At 42.1% G+C, this 24,840-nt stretch overlaps 1 protein-coding gene and 1 pseudogene across 1 annotated transcript; one reads left to right on the forward strand and one right to left on the reverse strand.

Annotated features, from left to right (window-relative positions):
- Positions 1 to 311: 311 nt before the first annotated feature.
- On the forward strand, positions 312 to 10,733 carry LOC129407592 (C-type lectin domain family 6 member A-like). Its single transcript, XM_055149081.1, has 5 exons — positions 312 to 340; positions 9,909 to 9,993; positions 10,066 to 10,104; positions 10,404 to 10,489; positions 10,605 to 10,733. Exons 2-5 carry the CDS (start codon positions 9,939 to 9,941, stop codon positions 10,731 to 10,733), a joined length of 309 nt encoding a protein of 102 aa, XP_055005056.1. The 5' UTR covers positions 312 to 340; positions 9,909 to 9,938.
- An 8,220-nt stretch (positions 10,734 to 18,953) lies between these two features.
- On the reverse strand, positions 18,954 to 23,792 carry LOC129407591 (kelch-like protein 10; annotated as a pseudogene).
- Between the last annotated feature and the right edge of the window lie 1,048 nt (positions 23,793 to 24,840).

Genomic DNA, 24,840 nt, shown 5'->3' on the forward strand with positions numbered 1-24,840 from the left:
AAAACTGATGGCAGAGTTGCAGAGCGCACCTATATACCCCATTTGCCCCTACCACATTACATAATCCCTCAATAGACATTATTTACGCCGTTTCCACAATTAAATGGCTGATGTTTCATGCACCAACAGTTATATATATACAATACCTGGCTTATAGAACGAACAGGTCTCATTTAACATTTCAGAGAGACAGATAATAAGTTTAATTGTCTATGAAAATGAGTTGTAGCTCACATGATCACCGGAACCCGCGCAACGGAAGGATTTAAGCTCTTGGCGCGGGTGTGTCTGGGTTTGCCAGAACGCACCACGGGAGGAGGGCGGAGGCGGCGGCGCGAGGGTGAGTGACTGAACTGGTTTAGCGTGATTTGATGGACAGAACAAGCGCTTCGAAGTGTGCACCTTTAGTCGCGGCAAGACACGCAGGAGAGGTTCTGAAAATGTATTTTCATAAGTGGTTTGGTGAGAAATGGTTCGGCGCGCGGAGCGCAGTGAATAAGGAAACGGGCGCGCGCGTCTTCACGTGCTCTCCCCAGGGACGGACCTGCTCCGTCACCAAAATACTGAAAAAAAAAAAAAAAATTACCTTTGATAGCAATATTAAAGAAGAAAGCCGTTTAAACGAGAGAAAAAACACGCAAAGTCATGAGATTTGAAACAAGTAAAAAAAAATAATAATAAAAAATCAACTTTCAATTTGTTGAAGTTTAGTTTCGGTCAAGATCCATGGCTGATGGTAAAAGTGTTGAATGGTGAATTCTTCACACGAGCTCTCAGCATGTGTGCTTTCATCCACAGAGTCAGAGTGTGTCGTCTGTCCTCTCCATGTATCTAATGAACTCATACACTATAGTTTATTCTTAGGACAGAGATACTCATTGTGCGGCTCGTGAGCCTCATGCGGCTCAGGCTTTAACTGGTTTTTAACAAAAACAGTAACACAGCTAATATAATTTTCCAAATGTGCTCGATAAACATATAGTGAACATTGCAACACAAACATCTGCATTACACCGAGTATAAATCAAGGCTTAATTAATGGTGTTTCCTAAAGGGGGCGCCGTGACACCAGCAACCAGTGACACACAGGTCCATGTACAAACCACCTGAACCCGACCGACGATTTCAACTAATCCACCCACAACTCCGACCGACCCACTGCCTGAGCCGCATTTTAAAACGTAGAACGTGATCTTGATTAACGTCATCGAAATAAAGTGACCGACATAAATAAAGTGAAATGTTGTTAAATAAAGAGCTGTGTTAAACCTGCACACATCTGTTCTTTGAAAACATGAACCATTTCCAGCGCGACATTAAGAAAATGTTCTGTATAAATGTTTTATCTATGAAGAAAGTGAAGGACATGCAGCAGCTTCTGCTCGTCCCAGTATTGGGGTAAATCTGGATTTAATAGAAAATGTTTTGTCTGTGTTTGTTTTTTGTGGGATGTCCAGTTTATCTGTAGAAATGCACATTTGTAAAGGTGACTTGGTGTGTTGGTGTATGTTGGTGTAAGTGGCTCTCCTCTTGATTTTGCTCTTGTGAGAAATAGTGAGTATCACTGAAGGTCACCCACAGCTTGATCAATACAAACAAATGTCATCGAAAACAATCACACTTCAAACTCCAATCCATCAAAATCTTCATTCCATCTAAGCTGACTTTTTTTTTTTCCTGTTAATATGAGTGCTTTTTTTGTTTTGTTTTGCACTGGAGGAGCACTGGAGAGGTAGAGGAGGATAAAGGGTGGATGCAGATGAGAGACGGGGCTCGACGGAGGAAAGTGGACTTTCCTCTCCCACAGTGAGTTTGGAGGTTGGAAGTGAAATAAAAGTCAGTGTTGTGAAGTTTCACCAGTATTTTTATCAGATCACTTCAGTTCACGATAACGGAGTTGTATCAGGAAATATGCAATTTTTTTTAGAACATGTTTTTATTTAGAACATGTTTCTCTGAATCTGTGTACAGCTCAGACTTTCACTCGACAAAGATACAGAGCGACCATGAATGTAAAAAGCTGAAAGAAGTCATTTTCAAAACCTCTCAAGAATCACAGAGTTATTTGTGTGTTTGAAATGAAGATCGTCCCGAGGTACTCAGAGCAGCTGAGCATTGTTTCCCCGTTAATATTGTGATATAGAATGTAGATTTAACTTTTGTGGACGGCTCGTGTGTTTTGCTTGTTGTCGTGTTTAATGACTCTGTGTCGTGCACAGAACAATTGTAAACAGATTCACTGGAAAGAGCATGTGATTAAAACAACCTGAAACACCGATGTCCAGACTAAATATAAACATACGAATATTTGATTAACTATTGGACAAAAACATGTACCTACATAAAATGATTACTGTTAAAATGATTAAAATGATTAAAATTATATTATTATTGTCAACAGGTCAACAGTCATTACAAGGTCATACATATTAAAATAAAAGATACAATCCAAAAGAAGTGTACTCCATGTCAAAGGGGAATAAACTGATAAAAAAAAATATATATAAACTGAGTTGGTTATTGATTGTTTTACCAGGGTTATCAGAACTCTTGAGAAAATCATCTCACAAAATCATTTCCACGTCTGTGACTAGTCTTACTACAATTAAATTTTATATTCATAGATAAAAAAAATGGAAAGGTATGGAATAAGAGGGGTAGCTTTAAAGTGGCTAAAAAGTTATTTAGAAAACCGAAAACAATTTGCCAAACTGGATGAACACTAGGGACGGGCATTCGATGAAATTTTCTTAATCGATCATCAGAAGAATTAACGAACGAGAATCGATTAATCATTAACGTTTTTATATTAAAATGATCATCATTATTATTACTATCTGCACTAATCAGCATAAATAAATTCAACTTTACGACATATAAACCGTAACGACTCTAGAGCCACATCAGCTGTTTGACATTATAATGTGTTTAATTCAGTTTTTGTTCAAATCTCACAGAAACAAAACTTAAAACCACATCACTAATTTGCATAAACTAAGCGAAGATAAAACTCCAGCTCTTGTGTCGCTGATGTGGTTCAACTTTCTGTTGGATTAAAAGACATGACTCAGGTGAATACAGGTCAGTGTGACCAGATTTGTGTTTGTCAAAACCAGGACAGCGTACGGGGGGAGGGGGGCGGGGCCTCGTCATCCACATTGAGCGACTCTCACCTGGAAAAACTTTTTCCCACTGGACACAGAAACATATGTGCTGCTTTATCCACTGTGCACATGGACTCACACTTGTCCCAACGCAACGGAAGGTGTGGAATTTCTAACAAATCTTCGTTAAATCCACATTTGTGCTTCGGTTCGTTACAGACTGACCCACTGTTTGTGTCTCGCTCCTTCTGATGCAGAGACACATGTACACACCTGTTTGGTCACGATACACACAACAACCTACATTCGGTTTGTCGATTAAAATAAACGTAATCGATTAAATTCTTAATGATCAATTATCGATTAATCGACTAATCATGCCCATCCCTAGTGAACACTGCTCTTCACATGAGGACGTTGTCTGTGGCAGCCACAAGGGTCCGTGTTACGACCTAAATTATTTATTTTATATATTAATGTTCTATGCAAAGTGTTTACATTGTTTAAAGCAGTGTTATTTGCAGATGACACACATTTATTTTGTTATGGAGACAACATACAACAGTTATTAGCTGATTTAACATCTGAAATGATACAGCTAAAAATATGCTTTGACACAAATTCTCTAAATTTGAATAAAACTAAAATAATGCTATTTGGGAATTATAAGGAAGAAAAATACAGTTACAGATACAAGGTGTAAGAATAGAGCAGGTCAAGGAGAATACATTTTTAGGGGTCATAATTGATGAAAAGATTAACTGGAAAACCCATATCCAATATATTAGGGTCCAAAACGACCAAACGTCCGTTTTCCCCCCGGACATGTCCATATTTTGCGTCCTGTCCTGGGCGTCCGTTTTTTTTTATAAAGTGATGCAAATGTCTGGGTTTTCATTACAGTTCATTAAACTGAGCGTCTCTCATAGTGTCTGTGACTCAGAAGGAGTGAGACACAGTCGGTCAGTCTGCAAGATTTATTTAACCTTTATTTTACCAGGCAAAACATTAAGAACAAATTCTTATTTACAATGTTGGCCTGGGCCTGCCAGAGCAGCCAAGGGAAGGGGAGTTAAAACAATTAGACACTCAACATCATTCATTAAAACATAAAACAAACATTTACATCAATCTCTAAAAATCTCCTTTCGTTTCATTAGTAAAACATTTACACGTGTCTTTAAAAATTACCTTCAGTTTACATTTAAAAGCAGAAAGAGAAATGAAGGAGTCCAGTTTAAGTGAGCTTTGAGCCAAATTCCAATCATTAGCAGCGGCGCATCGAAATGACATGAGGCCAAGAGACGACCTGGACTTAGGAACTTTCAGTTTGATGAGCTGTGAGGACCGAGTGTTGTATCTGGATACCGAAGCGCAAAAGCACATTTAACAATGACTTGTACAAGAAATTCTCCATTTTCTGTCCTGTCGAGACAAGTGTGAGTCCATGTGCACAGGTTGTAAGGTGAGAGTTCAGTGTCTCTCGTTTATCGTGGGAGTTATGTTCTAAAAATAACCTGCGATAGGTGAAATCCACAAAGTATCAACTTTATATTTAAAAAGTATTCTATCTGTTTTAAGGCTGTAAAATCCCTCAGCACAAACTTTATACACTTTTCTCAGACAGGACAGGTGCAACCCTTTTTACTTCCTTCTTAAAACTTATCGCTGCTGTCGTCCTTTTGTTATTTTCCTCCTTCTTTATGTAACGAACTGAAGATTCATTTATTCTGTAATGGAGCCCAACAGCGCAGAGTCCTGCACGGGGCCATTTTTGGAGACCCCCAGTCCAACACTGCACCCGCCCGTACAGGACCGCACCTGCCCATTAACCCGAGATTATATCAAACTTTTGCGCTGCCTACACCAGGACTGAACCAAGACTAAACCAGGACTAACCCAGGACTGATTCCAGGACTGAAGAGGAGGACTAATCCACGACTGAACTAGGACTAAAACCAGACTGGTCACCCTACAATATATACATAATAAAATATCAAAAAAAGTATTGCAGTATTAAACAAAGCAAAGTACATCTTAGATCACAGAGCACTACACACACTTTATTGTTCACTGGTTTTTGGGGCAATAACTATAAAAGATCAATAAGAATTATTTATAATGTCAAATTTCATGTCCACACTAATCCACTGTTTATTCACGTAAAATTACTCAAACTGAATGATTTGATTCTGTACCAAACGGCACAAGTCATGTATAAAGCTAAAAATAAGCACTTACCAAAAAAATATCCATCTACTTTTTTGTGAAAGGGAAGGAAACTATAACTTAAGAGGCTTTTTGAATTTTAAAATGCCTCGTGCTCGAACGACAAGAAAAAGCTTTTGTGTCTCTGTTTTTTGGTGTAAAATTATGGAACAACTTGAAAATAGAATAAAAACTTTGTTCAAATATACATGTGTTCAAAAGGGCAGTTAAAAAAGGGATTATCTCAAAATACTGTGCTGGAGGAATTAGTGCTTAGTGTATATGTGTGCATGAATATGGATGTATATGTATATGGGTGTATATATGTGCATATATATAGGTATGCATGGGTATGTGTATATAATGTGTATGTAAGTATGTATATATTATATCTGTGTATATGATGTGTACTATATCTGTGCACATAATACACATATATTGTTGTTTCTTAGATTTATAATGCAATGTGGGTACTGTGCAATTATTGTTTATATTGTACAGGTCTAGTTTTTTGTTGTTAATTTGGGACGGTAGAAAAAAGGAGTGGGGTTAATTAACAATTTACTTCATCTCACTCCTTTTTCGGATACAAGGAAAATCAGCGTAACATTTATTTTTGCCTATTATAGAATAGAAATATTGACTTTTTGTGTTATATCTATGTATTTACATTTATGTATTACTGTCCGAATAAATATTCATTCATTCATAAAAGCTGTGGGTGACCTAAGGCAATGATGCTCACTATTTTTTTCACAAGAGCCACATTGGACGAGCAAAATCAAGAGGAGAGCCACTTACACCAACATACACCAAGTCACCTTTACAAATGTGCATTTCTACAGATAAAACGGACATCCCACAAAAAACAAACACAGACAAAACATTTTCTATTAAAACCAGATTTACCTTAATACTGGGACGAGCAGAAGCTGCTGCATGTCCTTCACTTTCTTCATAGATAAAACATTTATACAGAACATTTTCTTAATGTCGCGCTGGAAATGGTTCATGTTTTCAGAGATCAGACGTGTGCAGGTTTAACACAGCTTTTTATTTAACATCATTTCACTTTATGTCGGTCACTTTATTTATGTCGGTCACTTTATTTATATCGGTCACTTTATTTATGGGGGTGTCAAATTATCGCGTAAATTGCGATTAATTAATTACAGTCATATTTAGCGCGTTATGTTTTTTAATCGCGTTAATCTCATTTTTAATCTCTAACTTTAGTGTTTCTGTATGTGAGTTGCTTTATTATAAAACCTGTTTTTATGTGTTGTTGGGACAACAACACACACACACACAAAAAACACATTTATAATTTTTTTTTATTTCGGTAATTCCACTCATTGCCGGAAAGCCACACAAAACACGCGCAGTAAGAGCGATGTAAACGTCATGTTAACGTTGGCGGCGTCAGGCACAATGGACGAGGTGGAAGAGCCAGTAGAACAGAGCAGCAGTGCACAGAGAAAAACACATTCGTGTCTTGGAAATTCTTCTCCCGACGTGAAATATAAAAGAAAATAACAAATATAATATTGCCTACAACTTAAATGTCACTGGTGAAAACAACCTGCATAGACTCATGTCTGCACTACTGTCCTATACACAAACACACACACAACACAAACACAAACACACACCTCAATCAATCAATCAATCAATCAAACTTTATTTGTATAGCACTTTTCATACATTTGAAATGTAGCCCAAAGTGCTTCACATGCAACAGAAACATTTTTAATACATTAATTAACCCCCCCCCCATACCACAATTTAAACAGAAACATAAAAACTAAAAAAAAAACTAATAAACATAAAGCTCTTAAAAGTTATAGTAAAAATTAAAAGTGTATAGCTAAGACCAGATGGAGACAAAATAAAATAGTAATGATAATTTAATTTAAAACTACCATAATAATAACAATAATAATGATAATTTAAGTTAAAACATAATGATAATTTAAGTTAAAACCTTCATCATCGTCATTAACCTGAGAACGCGCGGACCACGTTTCCTTCCGTAGACACTGCGCAGACACTGACGTGCTCCCGTGAGCCGCGTGTGGATCGTGTTTTCTCCCGTACGCGGCGTAAACCGCGCTTCCTCCTGTGCGCCTCTAAACCAGAACTAACACCAAGACTAAAACCAGGACTAATCCAGTCCAGGACTAAACCAGGACTAAACCAGGACTAAAACCAGGTCTAAACCAGGTCTAAAACCAGTGAGATATATATATATATATATATATATATATATAGCATTTCTCTATCAATAATATTTTTAATATGGTTAAGGAAAGACTGGACTTTTTATTGTCTTCAAGTAGACAAAAGTTATTATGTTCAGATTTCCTCGTCTTTGCTACTTTACAGCAAACAGTTTCTTATTCATGGAGACTTGGGCTCAACAGTCAATTTGAAGAGATTTGTTAAACAATAAATGACTTTATAAAGTCACTTTTTTTGTTCTATATCAGTCTTTTGATCTGCCACAATAATGTAATAATGAATTTAAATGAAAATACCTCAAATTGAAGCTTTTCTCAGCAATTTTTAGGTGAGATTAAAATTAGATTAATTAGATTAATTAATTACAGATCATAATTAATTAATCTCTCAATTTTTTTTATCGCATGACAGCACTATTTATTTATGTCAGTCACTTTATTTATGTCGGTCACTTTATTTATGTCGGTCACTTTATTTATGTCGGTCACTTTATTTCGATGACGTTAATCAAGATCACGTTCTGCTTTTTAAAATGCGGCTCAGGCAGTGGGTCGGTCGGAGTTGTGGGTGGATTAGTTGAAATCGTCGGTCGGGTTCAGGTGGTTTGTACATGGACCTGTGTGTCACTGGTTGCTGGTGTCACGGCGCCCCCTTTAGGAAACACCATTAATTAAGCCTTGATTTATACTCGGTGTAATGCAGATGTTTGTGTTGCAATGTTCACTATGTTTATCGAGCACATTTGGAAAAAATAAAAAATATTAGCTGTGTTACCATTTTTGGTACAAGCTTGACGAGCCGCATGTGGCTCACGAGCCGCACGATGAGTATCTCTGTCCTAAGAATAAACTATAGTGTATGAGTTCATTAGATACATGGAGAGGACAGACGACACACTCTGACTCTGTGGATGAACGCACACATGCTGAGAGCTCGTGTGAAGAATTCACCATTCAACACTTTTACCATCAGCCATGGATCTTGACCGAAACTAAACTTGAAACAAATTGAAACAAGTTTTAAAAAAATCTACTTTCAAATTTCATGACTTTGTGTGTTTTTTCTCTCGTATAAACTGCTTTCATCTTTAATATTGTTATCAAAGGTAATTTTTTTTTTTCTTCAGTATTTTAAAATGGAATTCACATTTTGCTTTACTACGTTGAGGCTGGATGGTCCTGAGAACAATGGAGAGTTTGAGGTCCAGCCTGGCAGAACCAAAGGGTCCAAACAAAAGGAGCAGGAGGGACAGTCCATCAGGATAAACCCAGAGCCTTTCACAACCACAATACACGTTTAACTAATACATGTCTGTGCTTTATTGTAGATGTAAATCAGACTTTTCAGGTCCAGACAGCAAGCACAGGGGCCTCGAAAACACAGAACATGTGAAAATCCCTCAGAATGACTGACCCCAGACCTGCTACAATAAAAACACTTCAGGAAGTAAATGAGGTTGATGCAGTAGAAATAATGTTCAATGTGGAGGTTGTATAAAGTCATTAACTATTCCTCCTAAGTTTATCTCCTTCCTCGGAATCGTGCGTGGTGATTCATGGCCACAGTCAGGTATAAATACAGAGCCAGTGTTTGACAGAGTCAGTCTGAGACACAGAGACACTGAAGCAGGTTTGTCTTTGGTTCTCTATAATCATTTGAAGTTTCCTGTAAGAAGAAGCTGGGTGGGGAGTCTCTGCCTCAAGTGGAGGAGTTCAAGTATGTTGGGGTCTTGTTCTCACATGAGGGGAGGATGGAGCATGAGATTGACAGGAGGATTGGTGCAGCGTCTGCAGTGATGCGGTCGCTGTATCGGACCATTGTGGTGAAGAGGAGCTGAGCCGAAAGGGGAAGCTCTCGATTTACCGGTCAGTCTTCGTTCCTACTCTCACCTCTGGTCATGAGCTCTGGGTAGTGACCGAAAGGATGAGATCTCGGATACAAGCGCTTGAAATGAGTTTCCTCCTCAGGGTGTCTGGGCGCTCCCTTAGAGATAGAGTGAGGAGCTCAGTCACACGGGAGGAGCTCGGAGTAGAGCCACTGCTCCTCCACGTCGAGAGGAGCCAGTTGAGGCTCGGGCATCTGTTCCGGATGCCTCCTGGGCGTCTCCCTCGGGAGGTGTTTCAGGCATGTCCCACTGGGACCCAGGACACACTGGAAGGACTGTGTCTCTGGGCTGGCCTGGGAACACCTCGGGATCCCCCTGGAGGAGCTGGAGGAAGTGTCTGGGGTGAAGGAAGTCTGGGAGTCCCTGCTTAGACTGCTGCCCCTGTGACCCGGCCCCGGATAAGCAGAAGAAGATGGATGGATGATCTGAGAAGAAGGCAGATGAAATAACCAACTCTTTCTTTTTCTTAGGTTTTTATTTGGACGAGTTTCATCTGGATCATGAAGCTGCTGATTCTGTTGGCTCTCTTCTGTGGAGCAATGGCCCAGAACAAAGGTGAGTGTGCATTAACTGTGTGTAGTTCCTGAACTTACACTGATCATTCATGTTTTTATTTGGACCACACAGATGTTCCAGAGCCTGTCCAAGACATCAGTCTGGATAAAGGTGAGTGTGTCTGCAGCCAGCCCAGTGTCCGCTAGGTAAAGCTACAGTGTGTAACTTTCTGGAGGTGGCACCTGCATGATTCCACAGAGATAGAAAGATAAAACCAATACTTTCTCCATGGAGATGTTTCCTACCACACTGTGGGAGGTTATTGCTAAAGCAACATTTCCATGGATAGAAGCAGGAAAAGGTCCTCCTCCAGGACACACAAGAGTCCAGTCGAGTTTGTGCAATAAAAACAACCAAAATGAAAATAACAATTGTGACTAAAGGTTTGGTGCTGTGGTCTCTGTTTTCAGGTGAAGCACAAAATGGACTTTGGAAACATTTTGGTGAAACCAGTCATGTTTTCCACTCGACTCCTCAGACTTGGGCCAATGCTCAGGTAACATGAGCTCACAGTTTTCACATAATAATACAATAATACAATAATATAATAATACAAACAGTACAGGCCTGATTAATGATGAATCCTTTTCTCATCTGAACTTCTCTTTCAGATGCACTGTCTGGCCATGGGAGGACACCTGGTGGTCCTCAACTCTAAGGTGGAGGAGGACTTTGTGAAGGGTCTTTCTGGGGGCAGAGAGATATGGATCGGCCTCTCAGATTCACAGCAGGTATGTTAAATAGGAGGATCTAGAAGACCAGAATGGTACAGGTACTTACCGGTCAGATTAAAGTCGTCTGCTGCTCTGGATTTGAGTAATATCTCATCACATCGACCACGAAGAAAAAAAAACAGAACTCCTGAGTTAAGCTTTGACTTGTATTTTGATACTTTTGTGTTTGTGTTTTAGTTCGGACTCCTGGTTCTGGATCAACAGTGAGCCTCTGGGCTACACAAACTGGTGTCCTGGAGAACCTGACAAATATGGTGGATACCAGCACTGTGGCCTGACTAATTACTCAGGTCAGTACCCATCAACCTGAAGGTTAACAGTTCAAACCTCACTTTACTAGTGCACACTAGTGTGTTGTTGGGCAAGACACTTCACCCCCCTCACCTGCACTGGCCGTGCACCCTGGTGTATGAATGACAGTGTATTTGTGAGAGTGAATGTAGGAAACAGAAGCAAATAAACATGTATTGTACTAGTTTGAATTACTGTAGATTATGTGTTTTGTCATTTATAGACCTGAAGTGTTGGGATGACCAGGAGTGTGACAGATTTCACGCCTACGTCTGTGAAAGAGAAAAGACTCAAGCCTGAAGTGCACTAACTTCAGTCATAGGCGTCTCACAAAATTACCAATCAGTTTGTCTTTTATCAAAATTTTTTGGAAATCAACAAAACTTTTGAATTTTTATTTACTTTTGGCAATTTTTCCTGATTGTGCAAAAGGAAATGAAAAGTGAAAATGTTGAAAACTTGATTAAAAAGCATTGAAACTCTAAACTTCCTGTGTGTTTTCTTTCTTCATAGGCTTTTCAGTAATGTCTCGCACACTCGTACTGTGCATTAATGTCTCACACACTTGATGGTAAGAGATGGTCTGAGCTGCAGCATCGGCTGTAGCACGTGGACTTGTACACGTAAAACATCACGAGGTCAGTGCTGTGGATCCCGCGGTTGAGTTTGTCGGTCAGATGTTGGAAGTTTTGTAGGATGCAGTATTCGTTGTGTCCATCTCCCTCTTCAGTCTCCTGGTCCCATTGTTTTGTTTTGTGTTTTGTGCACAAAGTTCTTCGCGTGGGGCACGTTGGGACTCTTCTCTGTGTCGTACTCACAGGTCACAGGCTTGTCGGGCCACTGCTGAATGAAATCTGGGTATTTCAGGAGGGCTGCACCTGCCGCTCAGGCCCCTTTGTGCACCTGACAGCGGTCCAGTTCATCTGAACTGAGAGAAACAAGGAACCACCACTGTCCACAGAGCCGCCATCTGCAACAACGAGGCATTAAAGCTCCACTATGTCACTTTTTTCCCTGGTGAGAAGATTCTATCCATTTGCTTGATTGCTGTGAATGTTGGTTCATCTGCTTCTCTGTCACTTGCTTGGCTTTGAATGTTCCACAGTATTGCATTAAAGTCCTATATTACACAGAATTGACTCTTGTGAGCTTTAAACCATGTTATAATGTTGTTCCCTCATCAAAAACAGACCTGGACTTGTTTTGTTTCATTCACACGTTTAAGTAATCCTGTATTATTAGGCTCGTGCTCCCTCTTCACCACAATGGTCTGATACAGCGGCACTGCCGACGCTGCACCGATCCACCTGTCAATCTCACACTCCGTCCTCCCCTCACTCGAGAACAAGACCCCGAGATACTTGAACTCCTCCACTTGAGGCAGGGACTCTCCACCCACCTGGAGACGACAAGACACATTTGTCTGGTTGAGAACCATGGCCTCAGATTTGGTGGACCTGATCCTCACCCGAGCCGCTTCACTCTCGGCTGCAAACCGCCCCAGTGCTGCAGGTCCTGGTCTGATGAAGCCAACAGGACAACATCATCTGCAAACAGCAGAGACGAGATCCTGTGGTCCCCAAACCGGCCCCTCCGGCCCCTGACTGCGCCTAGAAATTCTGTCCATAAAAACAATGAACAGAACCGATGACAAAGGGCAGCGCTGGAGGAGTCCAACATGCACCGGGAACAGGTCTGACTTACTCCCCGCAATAAAAATATATGACAGAATTTAAAAGAGGAAATGAGGGGAGGGATTATAAAGTGTTCTCGAAATATTACAATGAAGATTATAAAGAAAATGATCATTGTGACTAAAAGTCAGAAACAAACATAGCTACAGATAACATAATAACGGCCAATAGTGGAATAACTTTGACCAACTTTAAATAAGTGGTATTTTACTTCTATGTGGTGCTGTAGTCAAGAGCGCACTAATCGAGACCAAGACCAGTCCAAGACCACAGGGTCCTGAGACCGAGACAAGACCAAGACTTTTAAAGGTCAAGACCGAGACAAGACTGAAAGCACAGCCCATTGAGACCAAATCAAGACCATCTTTGACATTTTCTACATGTATTTGTATTTTATGGTTATTTTGGCACATTTATATCAATGTTTTTATGAATCTATCTCTGTTTGATCTGGTTAAAGTTCATTTAGGCTTGAAATAAGCCAAGTAAACTGTGCTGAACTGAAACACTCTGTGCACCTTTTTTGGTCCCTGACCCACAGTTTGAGAACCTCTTCTTTAATCCCACTTCCACTGGCACTTTACAGAAAACCACTTCAAAGTGAATCAAGTGTGTTTTTTTGAAGTTCATAACATTTACAGTTAATTATCTCACTGGTTTTGCAGTGATATTGAGCCTCTGCACATTCACCGGCCGTAATGAAACACGATCGCTCTCGTCGAGTGTCAGACCTCGAGTCCGAGACAAGACCAAGACTTTAAAAAAGTCAAGACCAGTCTCGAGTTCTGCGACACTACTTCTATGGGGTATTAACATAACATACTTAGATCACCATGTTCCCTTTTATTGTTTTAAAAATGCCATATTAAAAAAAAACAAGGTATTAACATGTTTCACTTTAGTGTTTGACGCTCTGACTCTCCTCTCACGTTACTCCCTGAACCATGCACCTTTAAGTTGGCGAGATAATACCTGCTGTAAATATAAATTATACTTATTCAAAAGGAAGTTTGTGAAAATGACAGGAAGCAGAGAGTTCTAGTTTAGAGAGTTCTTGTCATGGCTGGTGCTCCCCTTCCTGTGTGTGTGTGTGTGTGTGTGTGGGCGGAGTCTCCTGGTCCTGATTCGTCGCACCTGCAAGCAATCAAGAGCCATCTACTTCAGACCTGCTCACCTGTGAGACTCTGGCAGATTGTTGGCTACCTACACACGGTGAACCTCCTGGCTCCTCATTCCGAGTTTTTGTAATTCTTACCTTTTCGCTTCGACGTTTTCACTTACCCGCGTTCTCTGCTCACCAGTGTTCCCTGCCGTCTCCAGCCCTGCTCCAAGCCCTGCTCCAAGCCCTGCTCCAAGCCCTGCTCCAAGCCCTGCTCCAGCCCTGCTCCAAGCCCTGCTCCAAGCCCTGCTCCAAGCCCTGCTCCAAGCCCTGCTGCCCAAGCCTGCTCCAAGCCCTGCCAAGCCCTGCTCCAGCCCTGCTCCAGCCCTGCTCCAAGCCCTGCTCCAAGCCCTGCTCCAAGCCTGCTCCAGCCCTGCCAAGCCCTGCTCCAGCCCTGCTCCAGCTCCAGCCCTCCAGCTCCAAGCCCTGCTCCAAGCCCTGCTCCAAGCCCTGCTCCTGCTCCAAGCCCTGCTCCAAGCCCTGCTCCAGCCCTGCTCCAGCCCTCCAGCCCTGCTCCAGCCCTGCTCCAAGCCCTGCTCCAAGCCCTGCTCCAAGCCCTGCTCCAGCCCTGCTCCAGTCCTGCTCCGCTCCTGCCTCCAGTCCTGCCAGTCCTGCTCCAGCCCTGCTCCAGCCCTGCTCCAGTCCTGCTCCAGTCCTGCCTCCAGCCCTGCTCCAGCCCTGCCTCCATTTTGTAAAATAAATTCACCTTTTATTTTTACCTGGTCTGTTGTCCATTTTTGGGTCCCTCCTCTGCTTAACCACATCAGAACAATCTGGCCAAATGGACCCATCGGACCAGGACCAAAACCCTGTTCTTCAGGCTCTGGCCACACAGGGGGTCAGAGTGGGCCAACATGAACGGATCCTTAATCAAGTGACTGAAAGACTCTGTGAATTGTCCGTGAATGTAACTCAACTTTCCACGCAACTTAATCAGCTCGCTGCTCAGCTCTCACCTGTGCTACCATCACCACCTGTTGGTCAACCTCAACCACCTGCTCCCTCTCCAGTCCAGCCTCCCGTCTCTTCCGCTCGTGAGCCACACATTCCAACTCCAGAGCGCTACTCCGGTGATCTTGGGTCCTGTGGTCAATTCCTCCTCCAGTGCTCCCTAGTGTTCGACCAGCAACCCCACACCTACCATACAGATAAGTCTCGTATCTCATTTTTAATAAGTCTACTCACTGGTAGAGCTGCACAATGGGCCACTGCTGTTTGGGAATCAGACTCCACCTTATGCCAGTCATACGTTAATTTCACCGCTGAGATGAGGAAAATATTTGACCACCCACTTAAAGGCAAGGAGGCAGCAAGACGCCTCCTCTCACTCCATCAAGGCTCATCATCTGTTGCCCAATACGCCATAGATTTTCGCATTCTAGCAGTTGAGTGGTTGGGACGATACGGCATTACAAGGTGTTTTTATGAGGGGGTTGAGTGATCGAGTAAAGGATGAACTGGCTGCACGTGATGAGACTAACACTCTCGAAGAACTCATTTCCCTTGCCACCCGTCTTGACAATAGACTTAGAGAGACAAAAGGAGAAATCACGTCAGTCCTCACTTTATCTCGGGTTACTTCCTCTGTCTCAGATGCCCCATCTAACAGTCTCCCTGTGCATTCCAGTTCCCCTGAGTTCTCTACGGGAGAGGAGCCTATGCAGCTGGGCCGGGCTCGGTTAACACCTGCAGAACGCCAGCGCCGTCAGCAGTCTGGACTGTGTATTTACTGCGGACGGGCTGGTCACTACATCAGTTCCTGCCCTCAGCGACCAAAAGAGATGCTCACCAGTAAATGGAGAGGTTCTGGTGAGCCAAACTACTACTCTCTCCCGGTTGCCTCTCCACATAGACTGCAGCTCCAATCTACTCTGTGCTGGTCACACGAGTCTATCCCCCTCCTTGCACTCGTTGACTCAGGAGCAGACTGCAATTTCATTGACTCTAACTTTGTATCTCAAGCTAATATTCCTTTGGATCCCATAGAACCCCCCAGGGATGTTAATGCTTTGAACGGTGAGAGGCTGGCAAGGATCACTCACAAGACTGTTAATTTAACACTGGTTTTGTCTGGTAACCACAAGGAAGTTATTCAGTGTTTGGTTATTTCTTCACCTCACGCCCCTATAGTTTTGGGACTCCCCTGGCTAAAACTACACAATCCTCATTTTGACTGGGCTAAGAACAACATTGCCGGCTGGAGCACTTTCTGCCATTATAACTGTCTCCAATCAGCCATCACCCCCAGCAGACTAGTCTCTTCTCCTCCTCCCAGTCCTCCTGATCTGTCTGCTGTGCCCCCTGAATATCACAATCTGGGTGAGGTGTTCAATAAACAGAAAAGCACTTTCCCTACCTCCACCACCGTCCCTATGATTGTGCTATTGATCTCCTTCCTGGTGCCCCTTTACCATCCAGTCGCTTATATAAACTTTCCGGTCCTGAGAGGGAGGCTATGGAGGTTTATATTAAAGACTCTTTAGCTGCAGGGTTGATACGTCCCTCTTCGTCACCAGTAGGTGCTGGGTTTTTCTTTGTGGGCAAGAAGGACAAGACTTTGAGGCCCTGTATAGACTAGAGTTCTCTGCTCACCAGTGTTCCCTGCCGCCTCCAGTCCTGCCTCCAGTCCTGCCTCCAGTCCTGCCTCCAGTCCTGCCTCCAGTCCTGCCTCCAGTCCTGCCTCCAGTCCTGCCTCCAGTCCTGCCTCCAGTCCTGCCTCCAGTCCTGCCTCCATTTTGTAAAATAAATTCACCTTTTATTTTTACCTGGTCTGTTGTCCATTTTTGGGTCCCTCCTCTGCTTAACCACATCATGGATTGTTGATCACGCTGGGAGAATTCTGTTCAGAAGTTAAACACAAATAAAAAATAATAAAAAAAATAAATATTTCTAGCTTATATAGTTAGAGGGCATGTGGCTTAAAACTTGTATAAGTAGTTGAGAACATACAGCTGTAGAGCCTTGAGTAATGATTCACCATCAGTAAAAAGTAGCAATGACACATTATATCCACTAGAGGGCAGCATTGACATTTGCTCAACCTAAAGCCACTGTTGAGTTCTTTTCCAGTCCTGTAAGATGTGCACAGAATCCCTCAGTCGTCCAGGTAGACTCCATGGCAAAGGAGAAACTCACCTGACTGTGACGGTGAATCACTGCCAGGTGTGATTCTGAGGAAGGAGACAGACTTAGGTGGAAACAGTTAACGACTTTATACAAACTCCATTTTGAATATTATTAGTTAACTCTGTGGCTAAAATGTATTCTTCTATGGGGATTTTGTTTGGGGTGATGGCAAAGTTAAGTCCTCGTGGAAGTACGTGTGTTTCTGTTTCTGTGATTTTACGCTGTGTTAAGTTACATACCCATTTATCTTTATTTTTTGTTAGTGAGGTTTTCAATTTTACTGTGTTTTTTGTGTCCATTAGCAATTTCATCTTGTTAACGTGTATGAATGACAGTGTATTTGAGAGAGCAAATGTAGGAAACAGAAGCAAATAAACATGTTTTGTACTAGTTTGAATTACTGTAGATTATGTGTTTTATTATTTATAGACCTGAAGTGCTGGGATGACCAGAGTTGTGACACGTCGCGCCTACATCTGTGAAAGAAAAAGACTCAAGCCTGAAGTGCACTAACTTCAGTCATGGGCGCCTGAAAAAGATTAAATCAGTTTTTCTTTAATCAACATTTTTGGAAATCAACCCAACTTTAGAATTTTTTGGGGTAATTTTTCCTGATTGTGCAAAAGGAAGTGAAAAGTGAAAATGTTTATGAACTTGATTAAAAAGCATTGAAACTCTAAGCTTTGTGTGTGCCAAAATTGCGATTGCACATGAGGTAATTTAATAGCTGGCAGTTCACATGTGAACTCTAACTGTTTGTTGCATTGGGTCTGTGCCTGTGCAACATTGTCTTATGTGCAAATGAGCAAATGTTCTAAGTGCTCCGAGTTATTAAAGTGTAATGTAAAAATGATAAAGTGCAAAGTGGATTAAAGTGCCTGAGTGAATGATCCTCTCATGAATCACCAATGGGCTGTTTGTGACAGTTACACAGAAAACTGACTCTTGTATTTCCTCTGGTTGAAAAAACACTGGTCCGTTTACTTCCCCGTCTTTTACTCATGAAACAATAACTCAGTATTTTGGATGCTTATATTATTTATTTAGACTCCCCCAGGCCTGGTGTTTGCTCTGGGGGTTTAGTATGGAGTAAGAAAGCTGTCATAAATATTCGTGCACATAAAATTGAAATCCGTGCATATTTGGCTGTAGTTGCGCACAAAATAAATATTTGTCGTACATAAAATATATTGTGTGTATTTTATCCATCAGAATACGAATTGAAAAGTTACGACGTCAAGAATTACAATCACGAAATGAAAATTTACGATTACACTTTCATCAGTACGAAAACGAATTCACAGACGGAACTTGACTGATGCTCGCTGTGGCTGGAGCCGTGAATGTTTTAATCTAAACATACAGAGAACCTGATATTTGCTCATTAGCCCTGGGAGAACGTTACGTCTGATGTTGGCCAACTGGCTCCACTATGTTATCTAACATATAGGTGCAATTTCCCGTTCAAAGGAGGTGTTTCTACACAATATTACACAGCAGCGTTCGGTTCCTGAATTCAAGACATTTTTACAATAGATTTTAATTAACCCACTTGTTGGTCGATGTTGTAGCTTCTTGTGCTATTACTCTGTTTTTACTCTGCTACAAACTTGAGCATGTGCAGTCTTGATCTTGATCGATGTTTCTTCTGCTCGATGAATAATGTCTGTGAAGTGATGACGTATTTTTGACAGTAAAATTCCGTCTGTGAATTCGTTTTCGTACTGAAGAAAGTGTAATCGTAAATTTTCATTTCGTGATTGTATTTCTTGATGTCGTAATTTTTCAGTTCGTATTCTGATGGATAAAATACAATATATTTTATGTACGACTGGACTCATTTAAGAGTTTACAAATATTTATTTTATGCGCAACTACAGCCAAATATGCACGGATTTCAATTTTATGCACATTAATATTTTTGACATCTTTCTTACTCCATAGTTTAGGGTCTGTTTATGTGGCGTCCTCAAACTCCTCGTCGTCCGTCTCTACGTCGAGCAGAGGAAGAGCGTGTCTGGGGAAGGTGTAGTCGGACATGTTGGGAAGGTCGGAGATGACGCAGCAGTTTAAGCCGCTCCTGAAGATGTTCATGTCACAGACCTCGCTCCAGCTGTCCACTAGGGGGTCGTACGCCTCCACACGGAAGGTGGTGGAGAAGCCGTCGTATCCGCCCACAGCGAAGATCCGGTTATTTAAGACGGCGATGCCAAAGTTACTGCGTGTGGTGTTCATGGGCGCCACCTCCCTCCAGGAGTCGGAGCGTGGACTGTAGACTTCCACGCTGCGGAGGCGTTCAGTCCCATCAAAACCCCCGACCTACACACAGAGCCCACATGTTAGGACAAGAGAATAATGTCATGTCATTCCAAACAATCTTAGAGTGAGTCTACGAAAATATAAAAAGGTACAAGATTTAAAGGAATCGTGAGCTTCACATGAGGCCTGGTCTGTCCATAAACTGAGATGAGACACACTTGGACGTGTCTCTGTCTGCAGCTGAAGGCTCTGGGGCTCAGTTGTGTTTGTAGTTCTGCACTTACCGCATAGATGCTGTTGTCGTAGGCGGTGACACTGAGCCCGCTGTGTCTGGTCGTCATGGGAGCGATAAAGCTCCACTGGTTTGTTTCGGGGCTGTAGCACTCGGCCGTCTGCAGATACTGAGAGCCGTCGACGCCTCCACATATGTAGATCTGCACAACACATAAAGATTAAAGGTTATAAATAAATGAATAAATGAAACTTTTTTTTTATTAAATGTATTTCCTGTATCACTGTAATTAAGTGTAATAACTACACCTAATGACCCAACAGTTTATTAAGAATGATTGGGGCTTTGTAGCTCCTTGAGGGGTTAGAGTGTCATTAAAGTCTCTGTACCTGATTTATTCCGTCTTAAAAACAAAACTAGTTTGTTTTAAACCGTTTGCTCCAAAGTTTTTCCTCACTCACCTTCTGTGATCAGAGCGTCCTCATTATTCACAATAGTGAGTTTATAAACACTTGTCACAACTTTCAGACGTCAAAACAGAGTTTGGCTGTGACAGTTAAACTAACGACCACTAGCATGCTAATCTGGACTTCCTGATTATCGGTCAATAAAACGTTTTATAATTAGATTCAGGCAGTACACAGTGGACTTATTTTCCCCTCGAGAGCTGCTTCTACAATATCTGTGTCCTGGAGCAGGACACGTGTTCCTCAGAAGTTTGTTTTTTGTTCTTTATGAATGAAGTGTGTTTCATTAAAACCATTCAAAGAAGAGTTAATGATTGTTTTCATATTTCTCTGTGCACGTACCTTTCCGTTCAGAGCGGCACAGTCGGCGTCGCTCCTCTGCTCGTTCATGGGGGTGATCAGGGACCAGCAGCGGGTCTGGGGGTCAAACACTTCGGCCGTGTTGAGCCTCGTGTTCCCGTCCGAAGCCGCCCATGGCATAAATGAGGCCGTTCAGCACCGCCACGCTCACGTAGCAGCGTCTGTGGTTCATGGGGGGCATATCGTGCCAGGTGTTGGTCGCCAGGTCCAGACGCCGCCCGCTGTTAAAATGCTCCAGTCCGTCATATCCTCCGACACAATAGAGCGAGCCGTCGAGGAACACACAGNATAAACACTTGTCACAACTTTCAGACGTCAAAACAGAGTTTGGCTGTGACAGTTAAACTAACGACCACTAGCATGCTAATCTGGACTTCCTGATTATCGGTCAATGAAACGTTTTATAATTAGATTCAGGCAGTACACAGTGGACTTATTTTCCCCTCGAGAGCTGCTTCTACAATATCTGTGTCCTGGAGCAGGACACGTGTTCCTCAGAAGTTTGTTTTTTGTTCTTTATGAATGAAGTGTGTTTCATTAAAACCATTCAAAGAAGAGTTAACGATTGTTCTCATATTTCTCTGCACGTACCTTTCCGTTCAGAGCGGCACATTTGGCGCTGCTCCTCTGCTCGTTCATGGGGGTGATCAGGGACCAGCAGCGGGTCTGGGGGTCAAACACTTCGGCCGTGTTGAGCCTTGTGTTCCCGTCGAAGCCGCCCATGGCATAAATGAGGCCGTTCAGCACCGCCACGCTCACGAAGCAGCGTCTGTGGTTCATGGGGGGCATCTCGTGCCAGGTGTTGGTCGCCAGGTCCAGACGCCGCCCGCTGTTTAAAATGCTCCAGTCCGTCATATCCTCCGACACAATAGAGCGAGCCGTCGAGGAACACACAGCCGTGGTACGCTCTGGGCCTCTCGGAGTTCATGATGTGAACCCAGCGATTGACCTTGTAGTCGTACGCTTCGATTTGATTGGTGAAATTGCCGCTGCTCAAGCCTCCGACGGCCAAGAGGACGACTTCAGGGAGTCGGGGGCGGTGCAGGCGGTGCAGGGCGCCGGGGTTGATGAGAAGTTCAGAGATGGTGTCCAAGGCGTTTGTCATTATGGATAAACAGGAGATGTTGTTCACCAGGGGGTTATTGAGAATGTTGTCATGTATGAAGTTGCACGAAATCTCAGCGAAACGAACCTGAAAGAGACAAAAGAGCAACGTTTAGGACACAGTACAGTAGAGTTTGTACTTTCATTTGAGATTAAAGCGGCTGTTTGATTCTATGGGGGATTAACTTTTAACACAGAACATATTTAGATCTCCATGTCGCCTTTTATCACAACACAATCAGGGTTCATCCTACTAATGAAACTACTGCACATCACATCAGGTTTGTGAAGTCGTAGTGTGTTGTTTTGTGTCCCGCTTTTGTGTATTTATGAAACTCTCTGGGATGTGAGAGTTGTGAAAAGTGTTTAAAAACTCGTGGTGAATAATTTGGGCTCAGAATGCGAAAGGTAAGTAAGAATAACTTTGACTCACTGCAAACTAGTTCTGTTTTTCACGTCTGGAAAACTGTGAAAATCAAATACGGTGCTAAATATTTGTAACTCCTGTGGTTTAGTCTCATTTTTGATCTATAATCCTCGTATAATCTTTGTTTAAAACTGGTGTGGACTCAGAAACACAAATATTATCTTGGTGTGAAAAGTTTAAAGAAGGAGGATGATGTAAAATCTACTTTTGGAGATTTCTACCATGTTATAACTTTATTCCCTCATCAAAAACCTGCCTGAAGAAGTTTTAGAGTCATCCACGCATGTTTCAGTCATTTAGCGATCTCTCTGGGGCCACACTCAGAGCGTCAAAAACAAAAGTGAAGGTTATAAAACATGTGGATATGTTGTTTTGGGCGATTATAGCCTTTTTAAAACAATAAAAGTTGACGTGGTGATGTAAATATGTGATGTGTGAACAGTGAAAACCCCACAGAAGTAAAATACACGACTGGTAACTCACCTTTGACAGCAGTTGTGGAAAATGCTCTCTGCGTTCCTGGACGTTGTGGTTGGTCCAGTGCACAATAGCCTTAAAAACCACCGTCTCGTCTTTGACGTGGAGTTGGTCACTTTCTATAAACCCACTCAGCTCTTCTCCAGTGAGATCCTGATACTCCTCACAGTCCATCACCTCCTCAAAGTTCCTCAGGATGAACCTCCGGGCCAAATCCCGAGTTTTGCTGGACAGCACGACATCCGAGAACTTCCAGATGCCGATGCAGTTTTCCGGGCTCATGTTCTCCTCCATGAACTGGAAGCAGAGCAGGACGAGCTGGTCCAGCAGCAGCATGTCAGCAGCCAACAGAAGGTCCTGGACTGTCTCCGCGCGCAGGACAATGGATTTGGTGTAGATCCACTCGAGCACCAGGGACATGGTCTCAGGAGAGATTCCACCGACTGTGAAGACTTTATCGTTGTGATGGTCCCAGCGTTCAAACATGGCTCTAAAAAACAAAAACACACTTCAGTCAGATGTCGGAGCAGAAGAAGCAAGAGCTGAGCAAAAATGTCTCCAGATGTGACTTTGGATCTTTGAGATTTGATTCACAACACTTCAGTTGTTTCTCCTGGATTTATGTGAATTTAAAAAATAATACATTTGAGAACAAGTATTTGTAGACAGATGTTTGAGAACCATTTTTAAAAAGAAGTGTTTGAGGGTCATGTATTTGAGGACAGATGTTTGAGGACAGGTTTCCTAAAAGTGTTTTGGCAGAAGTGAGTTGTGAAGAGACATGACAGGTGAGACGTGTGGACAGAGTCTGTGCTCAGAGGTTTTTAGACTTGTCCTCTGTGACGGTCGAGGTCAGAGGTTTTAGACTTGTCCTCTGTGACGGTCGAGGTCAGAGGTTTTAGACTTGTCCTCTGTGACGGTCGAGGTCAGAGGTTTTAGACTTGTCCTCTGTGACGGTCGAGGTCAGAGGTTTTAGACTTGTCCTCTGTGACGGTCGAGGTCAGAGGACACAGGACAGTGGACAGGGCTCGTCTGGTCGTGATGTTCTGGCTGATCGTGTGTGTGTTTGGACGTTTGCAGTGAAAGTCTCGTGTCTCTTGTGTCTCTGGAGCCTCAGCTCCTGCACATTTCATTCGTCCGTCCATAACGTCAGATGGAAGTGTCCGTTTATAAAGACGCTCTAAAATTCTCTTTTGTTCTGGTGAATCCTGACCGCACATCGTTTTGTTCCTGTCACTTACCTAAAAACCTGGCTGGAGTCAATGAGGATCGGTTTGTGCACGAGAAATCTTTGGTGTTGTACGAGGAGCACAGCTTCGCTCTGGACGCTCTGGACGCTCTGGACACTGCTCTCGCTCTGCTCACTCATCTTCAGGCCTGTGGTTCTGACTGGAGACTGGAGTGTGCTGTGACCCTTTACACACTTTTCCACGGAACCTCACAAAGAACTCCCACTGCGTTACCATGACAACAGAGGTTCCAAAGCGCTTTCACATGATCACATTTGCATATGATTACATAACAACAAGATTAAAATAGATAATACTGCATGAATGATGTACATCAGGAGAGTCAAACTCAAATTCACAGAGGCCAAAATTAAAAACTGTCAAGCAGAAAAAAACAACAAGGCCAAAAATTCAAGTTAATGCATCTAATATAAAAATGTATTGAACAGATACATATGTACTCTAGTTTATGAAACTGTTGACCTTTTTTCTGTACCATTTTTGGTTCTAAAGTTCCATACGTTTTAAACAGACCATGTATGAAACATGGAACAAAAATTATTTCCAAAATTTCAAAGACCCAAAAATCATGTAAATAAATGGATGTATTTCATCATATCTTGTGTTATTCCATCTTTGAACTGTTGATGAAGGGACATGATTATTCAAAAAAATATATTTAAAATGATAACAATTTGCTTGGAAGGACTGACATATTTTATAGAAATAGTTTCCTTTCATTTTGAAGTAATATAAATAAAGTATTTGGAAGAAAAAAACTGACAAATGATGTAAAATCCTGCACCTTCTACTTGTTTGAACAATTTTCCCTCCGTTACTTTTCCCTCCGTTACCATGACCTTTCTTAATAAAAAATCTCATGAGTCAAAAAGTAAGAGGTTTTTCAACCTAATCTTGTACCATATGGTAGAAAACTATATGAAGCAAATATTCAAACCAGTTTGTTAAGGATATGGAAGTGAGAACCAAGAGTTATCACTGTTTGGATTTATTGCCCAAAAAGTGCTGCATATTTCATTCCCTCCGTGTTCCAGAACTAAAGACCTGGTCTAGACCTGGTCTAAACCAGGTCTAAAATCAGGAGTAAACCAGGTCTAAAAAATCAGGACTAAACCAGGTCTAAACAACATGACACCTAACAGTAGGTTGACATAATTTAAGGTGATCTCATATAAAAAATAACTTCTCTATCAATAATATTTTTTAATATGGTGAAGGAAAGACTGATCTTGTTACTGTCTTTTAACAGACAAAACCTCTTATATTA

This window comes from Boleophthalmus pectinirostris, unplaced genomic scaffold (assembly GCF_026225935.1).
Source record: "Boleophthalmus pectinirostris isolate CB_2022bp ecotype Guang Dong unplaced genomic scaffold, ASM2622593v1 HiC_scaffold_1225, whole genome shotgun sequence".
In the NCBI taxonomy this organism is placed as follows: Eukaryota; Metazoa; Chordata; class Actinopteri; order Gobiiformes; family Gobiidae; genus Boleophthalmus; species Boleophthalmus pectinirostris.

Bases quoted from the DNA above. Each gene is read 5' to 3' on its own strand.
- LOC129407592 (XM_055149081.1), top strand. From the start codon at position 9,939: ATGAAGCTGCTGATTCTGTTGGCTCTCTTCTGTGGAGCAATGGCCCAG. The intron at 9,994-10,065 runs GTGAGTGTGCAT...TGGACCACACAG, and splicing joins AGCAATGGCCCAGAACAAAG to ATGTTCCAGAGCCTGTCCAA. The intron at 10,490-10,604 runs GTAACATGAGCT...CTTCTCTTTCAG, and splicing joins AGACTTGGGCCAATGCTCAG to ATGCACTGTCTGGCCATGGG.